This window comes from Macaca nemestrina, chromosome 4, assembly GCF_043159975.1.
Source record: "Macaca nemestrina isolate mMacNem1 chromosome 4, mMacNem.hap1, whole genome shotgun sequence".
NCBI lineage: Eukaryota > Metazoa > Chordata > Mammalia > Primates > Cercopithecidae > Macaca > Macaca nemestrina.
Window position 1 is genome coordinate 156,241,156 of NC_092128.1, and position 23,694 is coordinate 156,264,849.

The 23,694-nt window shown below is 59.4% G+C and overlaps 1 protein-coding gene across 1 annotated transcript in view; it reads right to left on the reverse strand.

Annotated features, from left to right (window-relative positions):
* The window catches only part of LOC105483434 (FAM20C golgi associated secretory pathway kinase), a 67,910-nt gene that overhangs the window by 10,570 nt on the left and 33,646 nt on the right, over positions 1-23,694 (reverse strand). Inside the window, exons 4-5 of the mRNA XM_011744344.3 lie at positions 2,516-2,608; positions 426-541 (exon numbers count right to left, since the gene is read on the reverse strand). Coding sequence (XP_011742646.2) covers positions 426-541; positions 2,516-2,608 — 209 coding nt within the window. The remainder of the gene's footprint in view (positions 1-425; positions 542-2,515; positions 2,609-23,694) is intronic.

Sequence of the window (23,694 nt, forward strand, 5' to 3'; positions counted from 1 at the left end):
GAGAGGTCTGCTGGCTGGGCCACCTGGAGAAGGCTCCCTGGAGAGGCTAGGACCTCCCGAAAGTGAATCGTTTCACCAGTTAAAATAAACAAACAAATGGAAGAAGAAACAGCCTCTCTGTGCACAGCAGGACGTCGGTTAAATGGTGATGGTGCCACCTTGAAGCTGTCTGTGGTTCGGCACCTGGTGTGGAAGGGGGCACAGGGCACCCTACATGGGAGGTGGGTTGGGAACGGCACTGCACGTGGTTTCTTTTAGTTAGAGGTACTCAAGCCCCATCACTGTGGGTTCGGTGTGGGCCCCCCGTGCCAGGCTACCTGGAGAGATGAATGTGGGCCCCCGTGCCAGGCTACCTGGAGAGAGGAATGTGGGCCCCCGTGCCAGGCTACCTGGAGAGATGAATATGGGCCCCCGTGCCAGGCTACCTGGAGAGATGAAGAAGGTCCTCCAGAGCTTCTTGTCCCGTGTGACGTCCCGGATCTCCTTGGTCATGTTGACCATCCTGCCGGCCACGGGAGGAACCCGGCGGAAGTCCAGGATCCTGGCAAGAAAGGGGCATGGGAGGTTCTGTGCTCTGTGCGGCTGAGCCGGCCTCTGTCTCCCTGCCTCCGAATAAACCCAGCCCTAGGCCCGGGGGCTCTGCCTGGCCCTGCGGTGATGGGGGCGGGAGAGGCCCCTGAGGGACCGGGGCTGGCGTCGCCTTGCTGATGGGCACACACCGCCAACTGCCCACATAGCTAAAGCCTGCCCTCATTCCAGGGCTAAATTTAAAACAAAATTAAATTAAAGGCACCACTTTTAATGGAACTCTCTCTGAACCACACCGCAGGCTCCCACTTGCTTAATTAAGTGGAGAATGCAGGGCGAGAGCTTTTCTTGCTGATGGAGGACGTGGTGATTATCCTGTGAGGCGAGATGACCAGGTGTGGAGGAACGTGGGCCGTCTGCCAGGGCCGACCCGGGGCCCAGGGCCCGACCGTGCCTCTGTGTGGAGCACCTGCCCCCTCCACCTGTCAGACGGCTCGCCTGGGCACCGGGCTCTGTGTCCTGCTTTATAAACACGTTGATCCGAGGGGAACTGTTTCCTAACGAGTGACCCTCCCTGGCTTGGTGGCCACTGTCTTTCTTTTCATAGAAAAGCCCTTTTATGGGTTCAGGCTCTTCTAGATAGCTGAAATGGTTGAAAATCGGGCTTCTGGCGATTTCTGTAGTCACCACAGGAGACTTTGATCCTTAAAAAAGCCCTTTAGGCCGGGCGCGGTGGCTCAAGCCTGTAATCCCAGCACTTTGGGAGGCCGAGGCGGGTGGATCACGAGGTCAGGAGATTGAGACCATCCTGGCTAACACAGTGAAACCCCATCTCTACTAAAAAATACAAAAAATTAGCTGTGCGTGATGGCGGCACCTGTAGTCCCAGCTACTCGGGAGGCTGAGGCAGGAGAATGACGTAAACCCGGGAGGCAGAGCTTGTAGTGAGCTGAGATCCAGCCATTGCACTCCAGCCTGGGTGACAGAGCGAGACTCCGTCTCAAAAAAAAAAAAAAAAAAAAAAAAAAAGCCCTTTAAATTCCAACGTGCGCCCACGTCACTAGGGATCTTGTGAAAATGCAGATTCTGGTCCCAGGTCTGGGTGGAGCCCAGGACTCTGCATTCCAACTGGCCCAGGGCAATGCCAGTGCTGCCGGCTCTGGGGCCGCACCCCGGGCTGGGACATGTCAGGGCCCTGCAGGGCAGACAAGGAGGCTCTAGGGGGCTGAGGGTGGCGCCTCCTCCCTCTACTGCACCAGGGCAAGGTCCCTCAATCCACGGGGCCCCTCTGGACCCAGGGCCAGGCCCGTGAACTGCCCCTGGAGGGTACTGAACACGGACCCCCTCACTTCCCCAGCAGCAGGGCCAAGCTGACCCTCACGACGGGTTCACTTTCTGCTGGGCTGGGGCAGCAGAGACAGGCGACCGCGGGGCCTCCCGGGCCCCCTCATTGCGAACGTGGCTTCCTCCTCCTCGGGAAGCCTGCTTTGGTCTCCCGGAGACGTCTGCGCCCTGTGACTCTCCGTGTTAAGATTCGTGGCACTAAATACTCCCCCTTCCCTCCCTGCCTCCTTCCCTCTTGCCTTTTCCTCTATTACGGACTACACAGCAGCTACTGCGCCTCCTGTCTGCCCTAACGGTGGGGGTGCCTGAGGGGCCCATCTGGATTAAGGCTCCCTGAGGGCACCCTCTCCCTCCGTGACAGAGGGACGGTTAGGAGCACGGAGATCTGGGCAAATCGCCTCTCACTGCCTCCGTTTCTCGTCTGTGAGGGGGGATATGAAAGGGTCTCCCTACCACGTGTTGTGTGGGCTACGGGAACACACAGGGTCTGGTCAGGGCAGCACTCGGGGTGGGGGGAGAGCAGGCACCAGCGCTGCCTGATGGTGACCAAGGTGACGACGACGTCCTGCTGTGTCCAGCGCAAGACGGCCCGGCTGACCGGTGGGTCTGAGCGCACGGGAGCGTGGACGGAGGAAGGGCTCACCTGTCCAGGTGGAAGGCTGCAATCTCCGCGTTGTGCCTCTCGTAGTCAGAGAAATAAAAAAAGTCAGGGGGCGTCTCCTGCTCCCTCGTTTGTCTGCGAAAACAGGACAGAAACGGAAACGGTTTGTCACCGAGAAAACCTCCGGGTGCCGGAGGAGGCGGGACGTGCTGGGTTCGGCCCTCCAGAGCCCACTGTTCTCTTTCTAAGGGTGTTGCTAACTGTCAAGAAACACAATCATCATTAAAAATTAAACGATATCAACTTACGTTAAACACATTCCTTTCAGAAGCGACAGGCACCAGGGTCTCGTCCCTTCCTGATTAGGGGTTTCTGTCTCTTGCAGCCAAGAGCCAAAGTCCCCTCTAGCAGCAGCACCCCACGTGCTCCCAACTCCACGCTGGTGACCCCGAAATCAGCCCGGGGGGCAGTTCTCACACCACGGAAACGGGCAAACTGCAGATCAGGCTTATTACGCCCGGGGAGCTGGTTATTAAATATTTACAGCCCACCCCAGGTCCACGCCACCAGCCAAACGGATTCTCCCGAGAAGCCGCTCTTGCCTGGTGCCCAGAGATTCAGGCAGAGCATGGGCCGCATGGGCCCACACACGGGGAGGGGCAGGCCCTGGTACAAGAGGAGCCCCCTCAACAAACGAGACAGACTTCCCCTGGTGTGGGCCCGGAGGCCAGGGTCAGGTCGGACCGGCTGCCCCTCACACCTGCCTCCGCTGCCCGCCAGCTCTCAGGAAGGGACGTGAGGGAGGCTGGGAGATTTCTGGGGGCTGCCGTGGGTCCTCTTTCTGAAGCCTGGAAGAGGTGACCTGACCCCTTTTCCAGTGTCTCCCTCCTTCCCGCCCTGCAGGGCCCGCCGGTCGGCCTCAGTTCCCACTGAGCTGCTTCCCGTCTCTTGAGCTGGGGTCACGGCTGTCAGCTGCTGCTTCCCACGCTTGTCTCCTGGCCCTCCACACTCCTGTCTTTGTGCACGCTGTTCCGCCCTCCTGGGACGACCTTCCCTTCACGTCTCCAGACGGCTGTTAGCATTTCCTAACGAGTGTCTTACAGACGGCCGGGCCTCAACTTCTCAGCACTCAAGAAGTCATCGGTCAGAGAAGGCTGGAGTTTGGGCAGTAGTTCCTCCCGCCCGCCCCGCCAGGTCTTCCCCGTCCACACGCGCGTCATAAAGGCTCTGACAAGGCCTGCAGACAGGCTGTTGGACGCACGGTGTCCAGCCCTACACGGACTGTGGAACTCATTCTGTGTGTGTACAGCATGTTCCCACACCCTGTACTTTTGAGGTCTGTTGGTTGAAGCTTCAAGTGCAAGTCATTTTCAAGGCCCGGCTCAAAGGCAAACTCCACAAAACCTTCCCAGATGCCGCAGCAAGGATGAGCTTCTGCCCCCTACAAGCACCCCCAGCCCAGTGAGCAGAGGCGAACGCTGCTGGAACTTCCGGTGCCCCGCCCGTGACAGCCAACGCAGAGCCCCAGCTGGGCCACCAGCGGTCGCCAGCCACCTCGCCCGCAGTGGACGCTGGTCAGCAGCTCCCCCCTCGCTGTCCCCGTTTCTCTACATTGAAAGTGAGGGGCTGGTGGATGCTGACCGTGGGGATTTAATGCTGCCTAAGTGCCCCAGGCCCAGGACAGGCTGCTTTGAGCCTGCCCCTAAAGCAGGGTGGGGTGAAGGAGCAGGGTGGGGTAAAGAAAGCCTGGATGGCCCAGCACCAGGTCCACCCAACTCCCAGCCTGGCTTCTCCAGGACCCAGTGGACGTTGGGGTTGTCAGGGGCCCTCCCAGCAGCACGAGGCCTGGGTCTGGGTTCCTAAGTCGAGGGGCAGGCAGATGCCCTGCGGGGAACAGGGACCCCGTTAGCTGCTCTCGGGGGTGCTGGCTCCCCACAGGACCTGGCTGCTGCTCAGTGGGACTCCCTTGCTGCTGTCACCCAGGCCTGGAATCCGTGGGGCTCTCCCGTGACGAGGGAGACCTGGAGGTCACACGCTCACCCACTTACAGATGAGCACACGGAGCCCAGTGAGTGAGTGACTTCCTTAGGGGCCAGTGTCGGTGGCTCAGCCCAGGGCTCCTGGGTCCCGTCCATTCGCTTGTTCATTCATTCATTAATTCAGGCAGTAGAGCGACTACGCTTAGTACACTCAAGCACTGTTCTGGCCTTGGGCAGAGAGGGGGCCTGGGCCGGGGGCAGGAGGTCCAGTCTCCATGTGAACAGCCCGGGTCGAAGGAGCCTCCTGGGCTCCACGAACTCCCCATTCCTGTCCCAGTGCCAGGGGCTCTGCTCTGCACGTGGTGGGAGCCTGGCGCTGGGGGAGCCAGGACACCTGAGACCAAGCCTGGACAGTGCCAGGGGCTCTGCTCTGCACTTGGTGGGAGCCTGGGGCTGGGGGAGCCAGGATACCTGAGACCAAGCCTGGGCAGTGCCAGGGGCTCTGCTCTGCACGTGGTGGGAGCCTGGGGCTGGGGGAGCCAGGACACCTGAGACCAAGCCTGGAGCTGGGACCCTGACCACCGCCCAGCCCTGCTCGGCCCCTCGGAGAAGCAGGGCAGAGGCTCCAGAGCACAGCAGGATGCAGGCTAGGGATGTCAGGCGGGCCTGTGGCTGTCTGTGAGGGTGAGCAGGGCGGCAGCCGGCCCAGCACCCAGGGAGCACGACACCAGTTTTTAATCAGGAAACAAGGCCAGTAGACGCAGTCTCAGAGCACATCTCCTCACCAAGTGCCTCAGAACACTCACGCGCCCACCCACGGATTTGGGTCCAGTCAGCCCTAGGCGCACACTCTTACTTGGGTCTTACTCAGATTCACAGGCTGCTCTTCAACCTACTGCCACGACCCGAGACCCCGTGTGCCTCCCCCGCCCCCTACAGCGACGCAAACGCCGTCTGTTGCAGTTTTCTCATCTGAAAAGTGGGGTGAAGCTCCAGCCTTCTCAGGGCCACCCTGAGTCTTCAGGACCACGGGGACCCAGATGCGGACAGGCCCGCAGAGCAGCCCAGGCCCACGCGACGGAGGCCCGGGGTCCCAGCTCCCAGTGGCCCCTTCTCAGTTAAGCAGCTCAAAGGCCTCTCCTGCACTGGCTGGGGGGCCCCGGCACACCCACCCTGGACCCACAGTCACACCACGGGGGAGAGGCTGGGCTCAGTGTCCCAGGCCGGGCTCAGCCCCGGTTTGCTGTGTGCACCCTGTCACCTCCCACCCCCCCCGTTTCCGAGTCTCCCCCACGGCCTCCAGGACCCTTTGGCTCTGCCGTCAACGCCTCCCACAGTAAGAGGCCAAGAAGGGCAATGCGGGCACCGCCCTGTCCCTCCACCCTGGCCAAGGGACACAAGGCCACAGGTGGAGTTGCTTAGGAAAGGTTAGTGCCGTTCTGTAAACACGACAGGGCTTCTGTGTCTCAGGCCAACACTCCAGGGGAAGGGGGGCCGAGCCGCAGGGCCCTGTGCCGTGCCTGTCCACGCAAGTGTTTGACCGATGTGATCATGGTGGAAATGTTGACCAATTGTCAAGATCATGTCTGAGGGGAAGCATGCTTCCTCCACCAAGGCTGGCCGCCGCCTCCACCGGAAGGAGAGCCCGTCCCAGGGCGTCCTCCCAGGCCAGGCCCAGGGAGGGAACTCAGCCCCCCACCCAGGAAGAATTTACCAGAATCAAACGCTGGTGACCTTTCCAGGTGCTGGGAACAGAGCCGACGGGAATCCTCAGCTCACACGCCCTGCGGCCCACACCTCCCACTCAGGGCTGACGGCGTTCCTTCTGGGCTCCAGCACTCCAGCAATGCAGACTGCAGACGCCGTAACCTTCCCAACCCTTGGCTTCCCCGGCCGGGTCCTTCCCTCCATATACACAGCGGCGGTCCGCCTGACTCCTGGGAGCCTCCTGGCCCTGCCACGGGCTGACATCATCACTGCACGAACAGCAGGGCCGGGCTCAGGTCCTGAGTGGGACGTCCACATCCCTTGGGGGAGACCACGTCTGGGTCACAGGCTGCCCGGGTTCCCTTCCTCCCACACTGTTCTCAGACAGCTGTGGCCACAATTCTCCACGTTTCCTGAATGTTTCTTGCTGGGGGTTAAGGATTTGTACCACGCACGGCCTTTCTAAGAACTAGTCTGGGCTGCTAGAAACGGAACAGATCAGTTTCCACGATCCCACGTAACATTTGCCTTGACAGGGCCCCGAGTAGGCGCGAGGCCAGATGGGGATTCCAGGAGCTACTTAAAATAAAACGTGGATGGTGGGCTGGCGCCTGAAGGACACATTTGCTTCACGACCCCGCGGGTCTGCGGTCGTTGCCGTCTCTGTGCACACCAGCGGCAAAGGCGGGTCGGCCTGTGGGGCAGGGCGGGGGCAGGTGCGGCGGCAAACTGAACGCGCTGCCCACAGGGTGGCCCTGCAGAGCCGAGGCCCAGGCTGGCCGGGATCCTGAGGTTCAAGAGAAAGAGTCTAGACCTTGTGGAATCTCCCGGTTTTTAAGTGCTGACAAATGGATTTCATTTTTCTAAAACACTAAAGGTCAGACCAAACGGTCTGCTGCAGTCAGCCCGCAGTTCCGGGGCTGGTAGCTGCTGGAGTGTTGGGTATTTTTAAGGTTAAAAGGCCGTCGTCGTATTCAACTTGGAAGGATTAGCTTTGAGCAAAACTCGTTCCACAGAACACGAGTTCTACTAGATTTTAGTAACTTTTAGCTGGAAAAAGAGAAATCCAGATGCAGGCGAGATTTCTTTTCCATAAACTTCGAGCCTTATGTCTGCACAGTGACTCCCCGGAACGTCCCAGCATGAGTCCAGGAGTTCACGGCCAGCCTAGGAAACACAGTGAGACCCCATCTCTACGGAAAATAAAAAAATTAGCTGGGCATGGTGGACCTGTGGTCCCAGCTACACGGGAGGCTGAGATGGGAGGATCACTTGAGCCCAGGAGGTCAAGGCTGCAGGGACCACTGCAATCCAGCCGGGATGACACAGTGAGACCCTGTCTCCAAAAAATAATCATCACTATTATTATTTTTATTTTCTTTAGAAAATCCTGAGCGACTCATTAGTTGGGCAGTTAGAATTCACTGTAGGTCCTTGGGGCAAAGCCCTGCACCACAGGGTGCCTGATAAAGCAGTTAGGAAACTGTGAGCTCCTAGAACATCCACTGCAGAGGCAGCGCCCAGGTATCCCGGCTGGCACAGGTCTCTTGGGGCCCAGGTCTCCAGGGTGGCACAGGTCTCCAGGCTGGCACGTGTCTCCTGGGTGGCACAGGTCTCCCGGGTGGCACAGGTCTCTTGGGACCCAGGTTTCCCAGCTGGCACAGGTCTCTTGGGGCACAGGTCTCTTGGGGCCCAGGTCTCCCGGCTGGCACACTCCCGGCTGGCACAGGTCTCCCGGGTGGCACAGATCTCCCAGCTGGCATAGGTCTCTTGGGGCCCAGGTCTCCCAGGTGGCACAGGTCTCTTGGGGCCCAGGTCTCTCGGCTGGCACAGGTCTCCCGGCTGGCACAGGTCTCTTGGGGCCCAGGTGTCCCGGCTGGCACAGGTCTCCCGGGTGGCATAGGTCTCCCGGGTGGCACAGATCTCCCGGCTGGCATAGGTCTCTTGGGGCCCAGGTCTCCCGGGTGGCACAGGTCTCTTGGGGCCCAGGTCTCTCGGCTGGCACAGGTCTCCCAGCTGGCACAGGTCTCTTGGGGCCCAGGTCTCCCAGCTGGCACAGGTCTCCCGGGTGGCACATATCTCCCAGCTGGCACAGGTCTCTTGGGGCCCAGGTCTCCCGGCTGGCACAGGTCTCCCAGCTGGCACAGGTCTCCTGGGTGGCACAGATCTCTTGGGGCCCAGGTCTCCCAGCTGGCACAGGTCTCCTGGCTGGCACAGGTCTCCCGGGTGGCACAGGTCTCCTGGGTGGCACAGGTCTCTTGGGGCCCAGGTCTCCCAGCTGGCACAGGTCTCTTGGGGCCCAGGTGTCCCGACTGGCACAGGTCTCCCGGCTGGCACAGGTTTCTTTTAGGTACTGTCTTGTGGAGGCAGCTGTTCTCACCCAGGCCAGGTCCCCTGGACACACAGCCACTCCATGTCCCTCTGAGCCTGCCCGTTGGTGTGGGCGCCTGGGGTCACCTTCTCACCCCCAGCCCGCCTGTCCACTGGTGCTTCCTCGGTGATGGACGTGAGCTTCTGTGCTGTCCAACTCGGCAGCCCCTGGCCACACGTGGCTGTGGGACACTCGAAATTGGACGTGAGCTTCTGTGCTGTCCAACTCGGCAGCCACTGGCCACACGTGGCTGTGGGACACTCGAAATGTGACCAGAGCCTCCAGGATCTAAGTTTTAAATCTGATTTTATCTTAAATCTAATGGGCACACCAGCTAGCAGTGCGCAGTGGGGCTCTGAAAATGGGGCCTTCTGAGGCCTCTGGTGTCTGCTCACCGTCCGTCCCGTGCCCTGGCCAGGATGGAGGGAGCCGAGTCCACCCCCTCCCCCAGCACACCAGCCCTGCCCCCAGTGCACTGAACAGCACTGCCTCCCTGGCCTACGGCCCCGCCTGCCCTCCCTTCCCATCCTCCTCCTCCTGCTTCCTCAGTCAGGACTGTCCTGGCCGTCGCCTCCAGGAAGACCCTCTGCAATCGTTCAGTCCTGCAGACGCCCCTTGTCCCGTACACACGAGGCCTGCAGAAGGGCGTCTGTCAGATCTGCGTCCCCAGGCCCACAGGCGGCACATCTCCAGGTCTGGCGGCTCCTCTTGCTGCTGTCACTGACTCTCGCCAGTCCGGATTCCAAACCCCAGAGGGAGAATAAGAGCAGCTGCCTGCCAGGACTGTTGTGGGACGGGCATACACTCCTGGTATACTGTAGGAGCTCACCGCGTGGTGATGTGGACGTCTCAGTAGCAGGTGAAATATAATGGGACATCCACGCAGAGCTCTCCAGGCCTGCCAGAGCTCAGGGGGCCTCTGGGGAAACTGAGGCCCAGGGAGGGGCAGGCCCAGGCAGTGTCCAGTGAGCATCGGCATGGGGCTGGGCCTGGATGCTGGGTGGTTTAGTTCTGACCACCCACTGCAGTACGCGCACGCATGCACAAACACACATGCACACACAAACCCTGCACACGCACCTGCACACTCACAAACGCACACACGGGCACTCACGATGGATGCACATTAACACGTGTGCACACACATACGTACGTGCAGATACATGTGCGTACACACATTCATGCACACGTGCATCCATACGCGTACACACTCACAAGTGCACGTGTGTGCGTTCACAGATATGCACACTCACAGGAGTGCACACACACACACAACCCCACAGAACAGCGCTGTCAGAGGGTTCTTGGCGAGATGGGGATTAGGACCCGGCTCCAACGATCTGTCCCCGGCACAGCCTTGCAGAGGGGCTGGGAAAGCGCATTTAGTGAAGGTGGAGTCTGATCTCCTCACTGCAAAGAGACAAAGTTCACGCAGAAGACGAATGACTTGCCGACTTGAGTCACCTGCACAAATCCCGTCATTACAGCACATCCTATCTGGCGGCTCCCACCTGACCCTGCATTCCACTCCCGGGCAGAGGGCAGCGGGCAGTGAATTCTACTCTGGGCTCCGCTCCCGAGGCCACAGCCGGGCTGAAAGTCCCAGGGAAGGGGCCAGACCCAGGTGCCCCCAGCAGGAGGAAGCAGGGAGGGAGCAGCCCCAGGGGTAAGGAAGAAAGTAGCTTCCAACAAACCACCCCTTCAGGACAATTCACCCCCGAAGCTCACCCCACCCGTTAAGCCCTGGCCCCACTTGGGGTTTTTCCAATCACTGGAGAACCCTCACCAGTTCCCTCTAGAATACAAGTCAGCTCTCCAGCACCTGCCCCTCCTCTCCTTCCCCTCCGCCCCCTGCTCAGGGAGGATGTGCTCAGGAAGCCAGACTCAAGCTCGCAGCCCCCCCGTCCGCTGCCTTTGCACGTGCCCCCTGCCAGCCCTGCCATGGTCTGTCTCAGCCCCTCTGTGGGGTTTTCCTGGAGCCTGAGGCAGAAGGTGGCTTGGCCCTGGCTACACTGGATGGCATTGTTCGCTGGACCCAAGGGGGAGGGCCCCAGGGCAAGAGTGTTCTGTTTTCTGGATCACATGCCTGGCCAAGTGCTTGTTTCCGAACAGGCGTTTCATAAACAAATGAATGAATGAGGACTCAGTCAAAGAATTGTCCAGAGAGGTCTAGATCTATCTGCAGCCTCGAGCTCTTGTCATCTCATTCCTTCCGTTTCTATCAGTGTCACCTCTACCACCATCACCACCATCACCATCACCTCCACATCACCATCACCTCCACATCATCGTCACCTCCACCATCACCTCTATCATCATCTTTGCCACCATGGTCATCACCTTCACCATCATTATTCTTATTACCATCATGATCACTATCACCATCATCATCATCACCTCCACCATCATCACCACCATCACTATCACCATCACCACCATCACCTCCACCACCATCACAATCACCTCCACCACCATCACCATCACCTCCACCATCATCATCATCACCTCCACCATCAACACCATCACCTCCACCATCATCACCACCACCTCCACCATCACCTCCACCATCATCACCACCATCACTATCACCATCATCACCATCACCTCCACCATCATCACCATCGTCACCACCATCACCTCCACCATCATCACCACCACCACCTCCACCATCATCACCATCACCTCCACCATCATCACCATCATCACCATCATCACCACCATCACCTCCACCATCACCTCCACCATCATCATCACCATCACCACCATCACCATCACCTCCACCATCATCACCACCATCACTATCACCATCATCACCATCACCTCCACCACCATCATCACCACCTCCACCTCCATCACCATCACCTCCACCGTCATCATCACCATCACCTCCACCATCATCACCATCACCTCCACCATCACCATCACCTCCACCATCATCACCACCATCACCATTACCTCCATCACCATCATCAGCATCACCTCCACCACCATCATCACCGTCACCTCCACCATCATCATCACCATCACCTCCACCATCACCGTCACCATTACTTCCATCACCATCATCACTGTCACCATCACTTCTACCATGGTCACCACCACCATCATAATCGTCATCATTTTCATCATCACCATCAACATTATCTCCATCATCACTGTCAACATCATCACAATCACCATCAGCACCGTCATCACCAGCATCTGCACCACTGCTGCTGTGAGTGTACCCTGAGCTGTTATCACCTGAGGTACGGTGACAACGGATGTGATACTAAAATGTTAGCTTCTCTCTCTGCCAATGATTTGGCCTTTGTCCCTCTCTCCTTGCCCCTGCCTACTCCTCTGAGCAGTTCATGCACGTGGAATCCAGGTGGCTCCAAGCCCTGCTGCACTGAGAAGGGACCAGGCCTGCCTTGAGGCCAATCTGGTTCTAGCACGGTTCCTGATCCCTACATATCATACCTGGGGGTTTCCGATGACCCTGGCTGTTCACAGAACAAGCAGCTCTGTTCCCAGCCCCGAGGCAGCCTGCTCTGGGATCCTCACGGCTTTGACATGCAGGCCAAGACAATCTGCCCCACGGGCCACCTCCGGGCTGTCCCTGGCTTCTGAATGGCCCCTTTTCCTAGAACAGTCCAGGAAGTTCAGGGAAGTGGTGATGACACGCTTTCTGTCCAGGCTCCACTCCTGGAAGAGGCTCTGAAATGCTCCTGGAGTCTTCTGCCCTCTGACCACACATCCAGATGAGCCCGACAGCCACTGGGTCTGCAGACTCCAGGGCACCCTGCCTCATCTCCACATGAAACCCCAACCATCAACCCTCCATATCATCATCACCACCATCAAGTGCTCTGCTGTGCCCTGGTGAGACGTCCCCTGACCCATGAGGGGAGCAGAAAGAGTGCTTGCTGGGTGGCCCTAGGCCTCAGTTTCCCTTTCTGCAGAGTACGAAGTGGGAGCAAGACGATCCCAGGGGGTCTCCAGGTGAGGGAGAGGGGAAGGGGGGATGTTTTTGCAGCCAATAAAAACCTGGGATCAGGTCTACTGGTGACAGCAGGAGGCATCTGTGGCTTCAATCCCCTGGCCTTGCCATGCAGGCTTCTCAGAGCCAGGTGGCTCACAGGAGCTGCAAAGGACACCTCAAGGGTTGCCAGAAGTGCTGGGCAACCTGGGAAGACTGGGATTTTTCTCTCCACACCTGCAAGGTTGAGAGGAGAGGGGAAGCCTCGGCAGAGACCAGCAGGCCCGCTCTCACCTTGGCCAGGAGGCGCTCAGCCTCTCACCTCGGCCAGGAGGCGCTCAGCCTCTCACCTCGGCCAGGAGACGCTCAGCCTCTCACCTCGGAGGGGTGCTGCGGATACAGCCCCCAGGAAAAAGGTTTTGGAAAAGTACTGAACCCGCTGCACGGAAGGGGACGAACTCGGCCGAGGCGGTCACCTGGCAGCCTCTCCTTCCTCCTGGGCGCCCTGACAGAAGGTGTACCAGGTGAGGAGAGCAGGTGACAGGCACGGTCTGCTTGTCCAGGAGTCGGGGTTTGAAACGTGGAAAGATGTTATCAGATCCAGCGGGGTTGGCCGAGCAGCAGAGCATGCCATGGCTGGGGGAGAGGCAGAGCAGTCGCCCGAAAGCTTCCTGGAACAGGAACGATCAGTCCAAAGCACGCCGGGAGCCCTGGGCCCAGGCCCGGAAGTCACGGTCCTCACCAGCTTGGTCAGCGTGCCAGGAAACTGCCAGCGAGTGGGACAGGTGTGCAGCTCCATCCGCCACTGACCCTCCACGCAACTCAGGCCAGACAAAGTGTCCCTCCCAGCAGCAAAAGCTGAGCTGACCGGCCGCTCCAGCAACTCCAACGCCACCGGCCCCACCCGAGTGGAAGGAGACAGCGCTGCTCTCAGGGAAGGGCCAGCTACCCAGGGCCTCCTCGGCAGGGCTCAGGGAGGGGGTCTGGTTTTGCTTTTTATGAGATGATAAAAAAAAAAAAACCCATCATTCAAAGAAGGAAGTCATCAAAGAAGGAACCCATCATTCAAAGAAGGCTGACTGCGTGCAGGGTGGAACAGAACGCCCTGCCCGGCCGTCCTGAGACTCACACCCGCTGCCCCTCACGTGGACGTAGGTCCGGTTACCGCAACTCACACTCATGTCAGGGGCTCACCGGGCTGCAGGGTTGAGCTCACAGATCGGCAGTGCATGTGCGTCTGGCATTTGAGAAGGCGCCGGATACCCTGGACCGTGGGGACAGAAGACACCGGCATGCTCAGTGTAAACAGTTGAAAATGGCATAGCCTGGGCTCAGTGTAAACAGTTTGAAAATGCCGCAGCCTGGGCTCAGTGTAAACAGATTGAAAATGCCACAGCCTGGGCTAACGTGATGTGACATTTCTCTCATTTTCAACACACAGGGAACTTCCGAGAAGCAAGTGGCCCGTGGCCCATCCCTGGCATGACCGTGGCCCATTCCCTGCCTCGCCCCACCCTGCCTGCCTAGCTGCCGCGTTGCAATGCACCTGATGGGGGTGCTGGTCTGGGGCTCCCGGGAAGCGGGTGCCGAGGTCCCCATGAGACATCCAGCGCCGTGGGCTTCTTGGGACTCATCTTGGAGAAACAGCAGGGACGGGAGCTCGCTGACCCACAGAGGGAGGGCCTGGGCCGGGCTGTCCGTCCCAGACCTTCCACATGACTCTGCCAGGACAGCCTCAGAGTGGGAAGGACAGGGCAGAGTTTCAACACCCGCCTTTCTGTTCTTCCTAGGTCACTTACTGAACTGTGCACGAAGGAGCGACATGCTGAGGGCAGACACCGGGCCCAGGGATGCCACATGCTGAGGGCAGACACCGGGCCCAGGGATGCCCCGATAGTGCCGGGGGCCGCAGACCCCATGCAGCAGCTCCTCCTCCCCAAGAACCTTCTCGGCAAAGCCCCCTGCGTCAGACACGAGAGACAGCCACAGCCTGTGGCCCCAGAGGACCAGGGGTCAGGAGGAGTCCCGGTCCTGCCACGCCAGCCCTGCCCTTGGCCCGCCACCCCCAATACAGGGAGTGGTCAGGCCTGTGAGGCCAGATCAAGCTGCACCTGGTCACACCCACCCTCAGTCCTGGGCAGCAGTGACAAGTTTTAAAGGCCGACTTCAAAACCTCTGACTGGGCTTGTCGCCCTTGTAAAAGCCCAGCAGAGGAAAGAGGCCGCAGCTCTGAGGTCAGGGTTCCAATGAGGGCACAAGGAGGGGGACTCAGCAGAACCGGGTGAAATTCTGGTGGCCGAACCCAGGAAGGCTCTCGTGCGCTCCTCCTCACTGAGGAAGGCCCCACAGAGGTCACCCCTCCACCTGCCAGGACGGCCTCCCTGGGCCTCAAAGGGCACCGGAAAGGCAGGCACAGGAAGGCAGCTCCCGGGGGGACACAGCACCTGTGACAAGGCTTCCCTCAGCTCTGATAAAAGCCACAGGAGGTGTACCAATTGTGGTTATTCACTCTAAAGTGAGAATGAAGATTGAGCTGACCTCTCCCAGGCTTTCTGCAGCGGGCAGAGTAATGGTGCCCCAAAGTTGTCCGCGTCCGAACCCCAGGGCCTGTGACTGCTGCCTCACGTGGCGGGAGGCACTGTGCAGATGTGGCTAAGGCTCTGAGGAAGGAGAGACCACGGGGTCCCCACAGGAGGGGCCGAGGAAGACCCGACTGAGGAAGACGCTGTGTGGCCGGGTCTCAGGGCGGGGGAAGGACCCCAGCCTCGAATGCAGGAGCCTCCAGGAGCTGGAAGGGCCGGCACATGGCTCCGCCCTGTGCCTCCCGGGGGAGCTCAGCCTTCACGTCCTTTCGGACTCCTGCATTCTGGCTGAGAAGAGGGCGCTTGTGTTGTGTGAAGACACTGCGTTTGCGGTGATTTGTTCCAGCAGCCAAGGAGGGGAATACAGGACCCCCGGCCACATGAAGGCAGGGCAGATGGACACGGTGATTTAGCCCCAGCTGAAAAGGTTATAAAACTCCAACCTGTTTCCTCCAAATCCGGTCAGGCCATCACTGCTAAGGCTCATGACACTTAGGAAACGACACGGAATGATCGGGAGAAGGCACCGCTGTTCATGAATGAGCCAGAGAGAGGGTGACAAACGCCACACGTGCATCCCTGGGCTGGGCGACGCGTCCTCACAGGAACCCCCACGGCTCTCACGGCTGCCCCCATTTTAAAGACAAGGAAACCGAGATCTGGAAGGAGACAGAGGCGTCTACAGAACTGCACAGCTAGAACATGGCACAGCTTGGACGGGAACCAGGAGTCTCTGAGTCAGGCCTGTGCTCTTTGCTTCAGGGCCCTCCAGAAATCACACACAGGCTCCTGCCGTTCTGAACGTCCGTGTTTCCTCCTGGATCTGGGCCCCTCTGAGCACCGGCCTCCTCGGGCCCAGGAAGGCTGGGGCTGCAGGCCCAGAGGTCTGGCTCCACAACCCAACCCTGGAGAGGTCCTGGCTCCAAGAGGATCTGTTGTGTCTCCAAAATCCAGGGCTCCTTAACAACTGTGGCTTCAGCGAGAGGGACACCACGCCGGGTGCTCCATCCCGCAATGCACATGGCCGAGGGGCGGGTCAGCCGCGGCGCTAGGCCTTCCCGGAGCTGGCCCCTCCAACCGCCGTCAGGACCACGTGTCACTTTCTCATAGAATGGTTCCCACTGTTGCCGCTAACAAACATTTCAACGCTCTTCAGTTTGTGGGAAAATAGAAAACGTTTGCTTTGGTTAAAAATAGAGGAAACTGGCAGCTTATTACCAAGGCCTGTAAGGGACGAGAAGCCAACAGTTACGTGACTCTCACTCTGCACTGAGCGCTGTGCTAAGCAGTTTGAGTGAGTTGATTCGAAAAACCTTTGGGACATTCTTCTCTGCAGTCCCGGAGACGGTCAGTGCAGGTGGTGACCCGGGAGCACCGTGGCCCTCATCCAGGGCCACGTGTGAGGTGTGAGGGTTGCTCTGTCCAGGGAGAGACGGCTCTGTGGAGCCATGGGATGTCCCTGGATGGGGTCTGAGAGGTGGGAGGCTCGGCTGTCTTCTCTCCACTGGACACGTGGGAGAACAGACGGGCAGGCAAGGTCTGCTGGTGCAGGGCCCCCGACTCCCACCCTCTCCAGGTGGATGGGGAGTGGGGTGTGCCCCAGGGTTTCTCCAAGAAGCACTGCAGAGGAGGCAGCTCAGGGTGTCACCTCCCCTAAAGCAAAGAGCCGCTGTCCTTCCTTGTTCCCGCTGCTACCCAGCCAGGCCGGCCGCCGAGCAGGGAAAGGGGCGTCCGGTCTGATGGGGGAGCCAGATGCCTTCCCCGGGTCAGCGCGTTCCACAAAGCAGGGACAGCCCGACGAGGCCGATGGAACGGATGCCGGGTCTGTGGCAGAGACCGACAGCAAAGCCTGAGGCAGAACCCTGGGTGGCGGCGGCTGCTGGGGCTGGAGGGTGGAGTCCTTGGGTGTCCTGTTCAGCACCGAGGAACACCCCAGGCCCCTGGGCACAGATGGGAAACTGAGGCCCAAAGAGGGGTGGGCCAAACACCAACCTCTCACGCATTATGTAAAACCACCGTCTTCCAAACCCTGCCAGACAGGCAGAAAAAGACCCGGTACCTGAGAGGCCGTGGGAGCCGGGAAGGCTGCACACACCGCCAGGTGCCCACCCAGCCAGACGCACGCGCACCTCACAGGTGCTCCTCTGGGCCTCAGGCCTCCTGCTCACCCACCTGGACACAGGCAGGCAACCTCCTGACCACGCTTGGGCTTTACCAAGAGCACCATTTCCAGCTCAGGCCACATGGTGCGGCTGCTGGATGACCTCAGCTGGGACCCTCCTCCTACAGGGCCCTCGGTGCCGGGACCCTCCTCCCACGGGGCCCTCGATGCCGGGACCCTCCTCCCTCGGGGCCCTCGATGCCGGGACCCTCCTCCCACGGGGCCCTCGATGCCCGGACCCTCCTCCCACGGGGCCTCACTGATGCCGGGACCCTCCTCCCACGGGGCCCCACTGATGCCGGGACCCTCCTCCCACGGGGCCCCACTGATGCCGGCACCCTCCCCCCACGGGGCCCCACTGATGCCGGGACCCTCCTCCCACGGGCCCTTGGTGCTTGGACCCTCCTCCCACGGGGCCCCACTGATGCCAGGACCCTCCTCCCACGGGGCCCTCGATGCCGGGACCCTCCTCGCACAGGGCGCTCAGTGCCGGGACCCTCCTCCCATGGGGCCCTCGGTGCCGGGACCCTCCTCCCATGAGGCCCCACTGATGCCAGGACCCTCCTCCCATGAGGCCCCACTGATGCCAGGACCCTCCTCCCATGAGGCCCCACTGATGCCAGGACCCTCCTCCCATGGGGCCCTCGATGCCGGGACCCTCCTCGCATGGGGCCCTGCCAATGCGTGTCATCCACCACTACCCGTGTGTCAGTCGCCATCCCCAGCCCTGACCACCCCGGGCTCCCGGCACACACTGCTGCTGCTCCCGCTCTGCCCTCCAGGAGTCTTGGCTGCCCTGGAACAGACCCCCCAGTGCACCCACTCCTGTCTCCTGTCTGCATGACGGTTGGGGTCGGCCCCGTCCTGCTGCTCGGATGGGAGGGTCCTGCTGGGGCTGCTGCTCCTGCCTCTGCACTGGCTGCCCTGGCCGGGACCACCCTGGTCTGTGTCCTCCAGCATCATCTCCCTCGCCGGCTTTTCTTTCATCACTCACTGCAGCCTCAACTTCCTGGGCTCAAGCGAACCTCCCACCTCAGCCTCCCGAGCAGCTGGGGCTACAGGACCCACCAGGGTGCAGCAGCGGGTCCACACGGAAGCCAGGTGGATGTGCTGCTTTTCCCTGTGTTCACCAGTGGGTTTTCTTCAGTATATTACTGATAGCAGTAAACACACAGGACTTTCCACGTGCCAGGCTCTGTCCTCAGAGCTTCCTACGTCGCGACTCATCGGATACCAAGCTTTACGGGGCAGGTGTTTTTCTACCCATTCTACAGATGGGAACACTGAGTCGGGGAGACACCAGGGACCTGTCTGAGGTTGCCGGCCAGGGTGAGGCATGCGGATCAGACGGCCCGGCCACCCTCCGTCCACCCACGGCCCCACGTGAGCCTCGTGAAGGGCTCCTGGTGTTCCGAACTCTGGGACACAGAGGCCACAAGGCTCCAACGTAATAAATAACCACAGACAGGGGCACTTGAAGCCACGGGGATCTGTTCTCCCCTGTCCTGGGGACCAGAAATCCAAGGCTGAGGTGTGGGTGGGGCCGAGCTCCCTGTGGAGACTGCAGGGCGGATCCTTCCTGCCTCTCCCAGCTTGGGGGCTCCAGGAGCTCCTGGGCTGTGACCACATCCCTGCAACTGCTTCCCTTGGTCTCCTCCTCTGCGTTTAATCTCCCTCCACCTCCTTCTAAGGACAGGGGAATGCATTTCGGGCCCAGGGAAAGTCCTCATCTTGAAGTCTTTAATTTAATCACATCTCCAAAGACTCCTTTTCCAAAGAAGGTGACGTTTACAGGTTCCACGGCTAGGGCCTGAGATGCTCGGGGCATCTCAGAGTCATAGAAGCCACGAGCCGGTCCTTCCCCACCCCCCGCCCCATCTTTCTATCCCATTTCTCTTGTATTCCCTTCCCCAGGGCCAAACTCAGGGAGTCCAAAAACTAGATAAGACAGACACTTTCTATTCCTCCAAACACACAATAGATCCCTGACTTACTAAATGAAGGCACGGAGGCAAAAATTAGCCTTTCTATCCTGGGTAATCTTCTCATCACTCACACAGCAGAAAACCACCACCTGTCATGAACGAGATATATTAAGCTGTTTAATGCCAGGCTTTCAGCCGGCAGAGCTCTGGAAGGCGAGGGGTTCTCCCTGGCAGTGACTCCAGCCTGACCTTTGGGTTCCCGAGTCCGCGGTCCACACTTCCTGCCCATTTCAGCGTCACTTGTTCCAGCCCCGTGGGGGAGCCGTTTGGCAAAACACAGCCGTCTTATTTAAAACCCCTGGCACCTGCTCATCCCCCATCTGTCATTCTCACGATGCGCCACCGCTGTGGTCTGGACTGTTTGCGTGAGGATGGCGAGTTCTCCAGCGACAGGGCCGCAGGCAGGAGGGGCACGGCTGGGCTCGGCTGTGACCTGGACCAGCTGCAGCCGAGGGCATCCCCGCTCAACAAAGGGGTTCTTTTTTGGCTGCCGTGTACGAGTCAGGAGAACTGGGAATGGGAAGGGCACAGGGCCCAGGAAGGACCGGAGGGCGGCGATGTGCGGAATTATTTACACACCAGCCAGAACACATTGCAGGAAACTTCCCAGAAAACGCATTCCTTACAGCAAAGGGGGCTGCCTCCTGTGCACGTGGAAGCGAACTAACTCCCCACGCGTCGGAGCACAGACAGTCCTCCTGTTTTACACGAACCTGGAGGTGCTGAAGGTTGTGCCGAGACCTCGTCCGGATGTGAAGGGCCCCTCGTGGGTGGGACATTTCCTGGCTTCTGGTCCTAGAGTGGCCTCCGTGAGGCTGACAGGGAGGCATCTTAGAGGTGGGGGTGGTGGGTGCATGGGTGGGGCACGGTGTGGCCTGACCCTGGGTCCTGGCTGTGATCCCCATCCATGAACGAGATACTTGGTCAGCGGGCTTGGAAGTGGCTCCCAGTGCTGAGTTCCAGGAGAAGGAACCCCCAGCGTGGGACCCTCGAACCGCCCTGCAGTTGTTCCAGGTCAGGACCACAGTCACGTTGAGGAGGCTGCCCGGGACCCCGCTCATGCCGTCAGCGGGAGCCGAGAGTCGTGGCGGCTGTTCAGTGAGGTCACTCTTGGTGGAGGACGTGGGATGGACCCACAGGTGCCGTGGAGGCTGGAGGCTGTGCCGAGATGCTAAGGACCTCAGCTCCGAGCACCCGTCGTCCAAACCTGAGCTTCTTGTTGGGACACGTCCTTCCCCGGCTCACACTGGCTTGGGGGAAATGCCGCCCTCAGTGGAGAGCTGGGGGTGAAGGCAGCGGGTGTCTCCCCTTCCACCCTCCACGGCCCCCATGGCAGTGTCAGCCTCTCACAGGGGAGGGACAGGGACACGGACCTGGCTTGTTGAACCCACACTGAGCCGTGACACCAGCCCCCTGGGTGGCCAGTCTCTGGGGGTCTCCTCAACCCAGCAGAGGGGCTTGAGGGCCTGAGTCCTCACAGTCTGAGATAGCCACACCAACGAGAGTCCCTACGATCTAAGGACTAGAGATTTCCGAGCCTTTCCAACGAACCCGCCTTCTTCAGAACCCACGGGGGCAGGCAGCACCGAGCCAAGACCCTGCCCAGGGCAGGGGTTGCCGACTGACCTATCTTTCATTTTCTCAGAATCTCTCTGATTGGCCACGGACCTCATCACAGCCGTGCCAGGGGGATGGGTGTTCCTCCTGGTGCTTCGTTAAGGCCTGTGCACCTGGCCGTGCCTGGCGTCCCCCACCAGCTCTGACGGGTCGGTGTGGCACGGCGAAGGCTCCCGAACCATTCCGGTGAACCCCAGGACCCTCCTAACTGGCCCCATGTACCCCTCCCGGGTCTGCAGGAAACCTCTGTACCAGCTCTTCAACATGAGACACAGAAGAGGGAGAAAATCATTTCTCTGGCTGGAAAATCATCTCAGAAGAGGCTCTTCAACCTCTTAAGCAGTCAACTTAATGAAAACCCATTTCAAAATCATTCAATGATTTGTAACTGTGAAGAAACTCTAAAGTCATTCCCATTTAAAAATAATCGTGATGGTTTAGACTTTATTTCAAAAGCAAACAGGGAAGAAGAATTGCTTGAAAGTTTCAGCCCTACTATATTTTTAAATACGCTTCTGTCGGCTCATCCAGTATTCATGGACAGGACTCAGGGGAGCTGGATTAGAGTGGAAAGGAATGTGGACTCTCCGGGAGCCCTGAAAACACAGGTGCACACGTGTTTCTTACAGAAGCCCCTGTGATTCTTCCTTTCATTTCAAAGTAATAAAAGGGTAAGTTGCTACTAACTACTCAACCAGGATTAAATATTTAGCACCAAGGTTACTGTTATAATCTTGTTTTTCCTCCATGGAGCCCTCGATGTTTAAAAAATAATCAGTTAAAAAAATAAACTAAATCCATAGTTAGGGGTTTGTGTTTGAGCCTGTTCTCTGCATGTTTAAGGAGGTCTTAAATCTGCAGTTTCCTTTTGGGGCATTAAAAGCAACCAGCCCCGATCAAACTGCTTTTGAACGAAATCCCCTGGCTTCCATTTTCGTCCCCAGTACAGGGAAAATGAAGGCCGTATTTTCTTTCCCGTCCTTTTCATCTTCCCTCCCTTTCTCGACAATTAGAACGACAGCCCACACGCTCGCGGCACCCCCGGCGACTGTCATAACCGGAGAAAATAAAAAAAGACCCTCGATATTGCCGTTCAGGGGAATGTTTTTGGGGAAAAAAATGACTTTCTTTGATTTTCAACAAAGGGGATCAGCTTTTCCAGGAGCCCCACGGAAACACGCGCCCTCAGTCGGCCAGAGTCGGACGGCCTGGGGAGGTTGAGAAGGTCTAATCGGAACAGCCGAGGGGAGGGAGCCAGTGCGGGCTTGGACAGCTGGAGGGACAGGCCTCAGTTTCCCCATCTGTCAAGTGGGTGCAGGGCCTAGAACCGCACTCTCTGAGGGTTTTGCTGTTTTTACCATTTATTTATTTCCCCATCCGATTCTCTGAAACGGTTACCTGATTGTTAATAATTTCCTTTTACTTATTAAGCAAAGAAATGTCCAGTTGCCAGGTGAGGGCAGAATACAGCCACCTTCTGTGGCCAGCCTCAGATGATGTAACTTTGGCCACCAGTAAATCACCGGGGAGTCTGGACAAGCCAGAGTGACCTCAGCAGCCGGAGGCTCCAGCCCTGGCGGACTTGGGCCTGTGGTGGGCACTGGGGTGGAGCAGCCGCCTGTGCCTGTCCCCACAGACCTGCGAGAGGGTGGAGTCACCACCTGGTGTCAGGGCCATGACCGGGGGGCACACAGTGTCACCTGAGAGGCCCAGCTGGGCGGCCCTGTGGCTGCGGGACAGCGACTCCCTCCTCCCTGAGCCTTGGGCCCTCGTCCTTGGCTGGTCAGTGCTGGAGCTCTTGTGAGGGTGCCGAGGCCTTGTAGCACGCCCATCTGAGTCAGCCCATGCAGGAGACACGCCGTTCACGTTGGTTTTGTTTTCAAACTTTCCACTCCCCGCACTGTGACCCTTCAAGGCCCCTCCTAGTCGGCCTTCTCTGGGGACTCAGAGAGCTCAGCCCATCACGAGGCAGAGGAAGGGAATGCATGCTCTATGGTGGGACAACGGCCATGTGGACACCAAGAGGGCGGCCTGCAGTGGGCGCAGGCTGAACCCAGCGGGTTTGGGAGGTTAAGCTCCTTCTCCAAAGGCCTCCACCGCACTCCAGGCCACAGACCCTGGCAAGTCAGGGTGAGCCCCGGCGTCTGCCCCCAAGATCATCCCTGCTTCTCCTCCCATCCGGTCTCACGGAGCTCAGTGAAACCCAGGGTGTTCCATGCAATGACAAGGCTCAGGCGGACAGCCGCCATGCGACCCCGTGAGGGTGCTGTTCTGTGAACTGAGAAGGCTCAGGCGGACAGCCGCCGTGCCACCCCGTGAGGGTGCCATTCTGTGAATTGAGAAAGCTCAGGCGGACAGCCGCCGTGCGACCCCGTGATGGTCCCCGCGGGCCAGGAGCCCGGGGCAGACACAGGATGATCCTGGGGTGGAGGGCCGGGTAGGCTCAGGGGTCCCAGGTGCCCCTCAGGGGCGGCCCCCATTCAGCCTCCTTATCCTTCCATGCTTCTGAGATGCCTGGGGGGAAGGGGCACCAAAGTCTCTCAAAAGCTCATTTCAGGATCGTTCTTCAAATGAAGAAAGTTTATTTTTCTTCTGATTATAAAAATAAGCCATGAAATGGGAAGCAACGCGAAAGTCCTCTACCTGGGGCCGGCAAGGCCACTGCCGGGATCACCTGTGGCGTCCACAGAAGGGCCTCTCCCTGCGACAGGGGCTGAGGGTGACCGCTCTGCAAGTACCAGGTGCCGTCCCCACGGGGCTCGGGGCAGCGGCTGGGACGCCCCCCACATAGACAAGCCGGCTGCAGACGTCACTTGCAGGGATGCGTCCGCCCCCACGACACCTGCCCCACGCGCGCC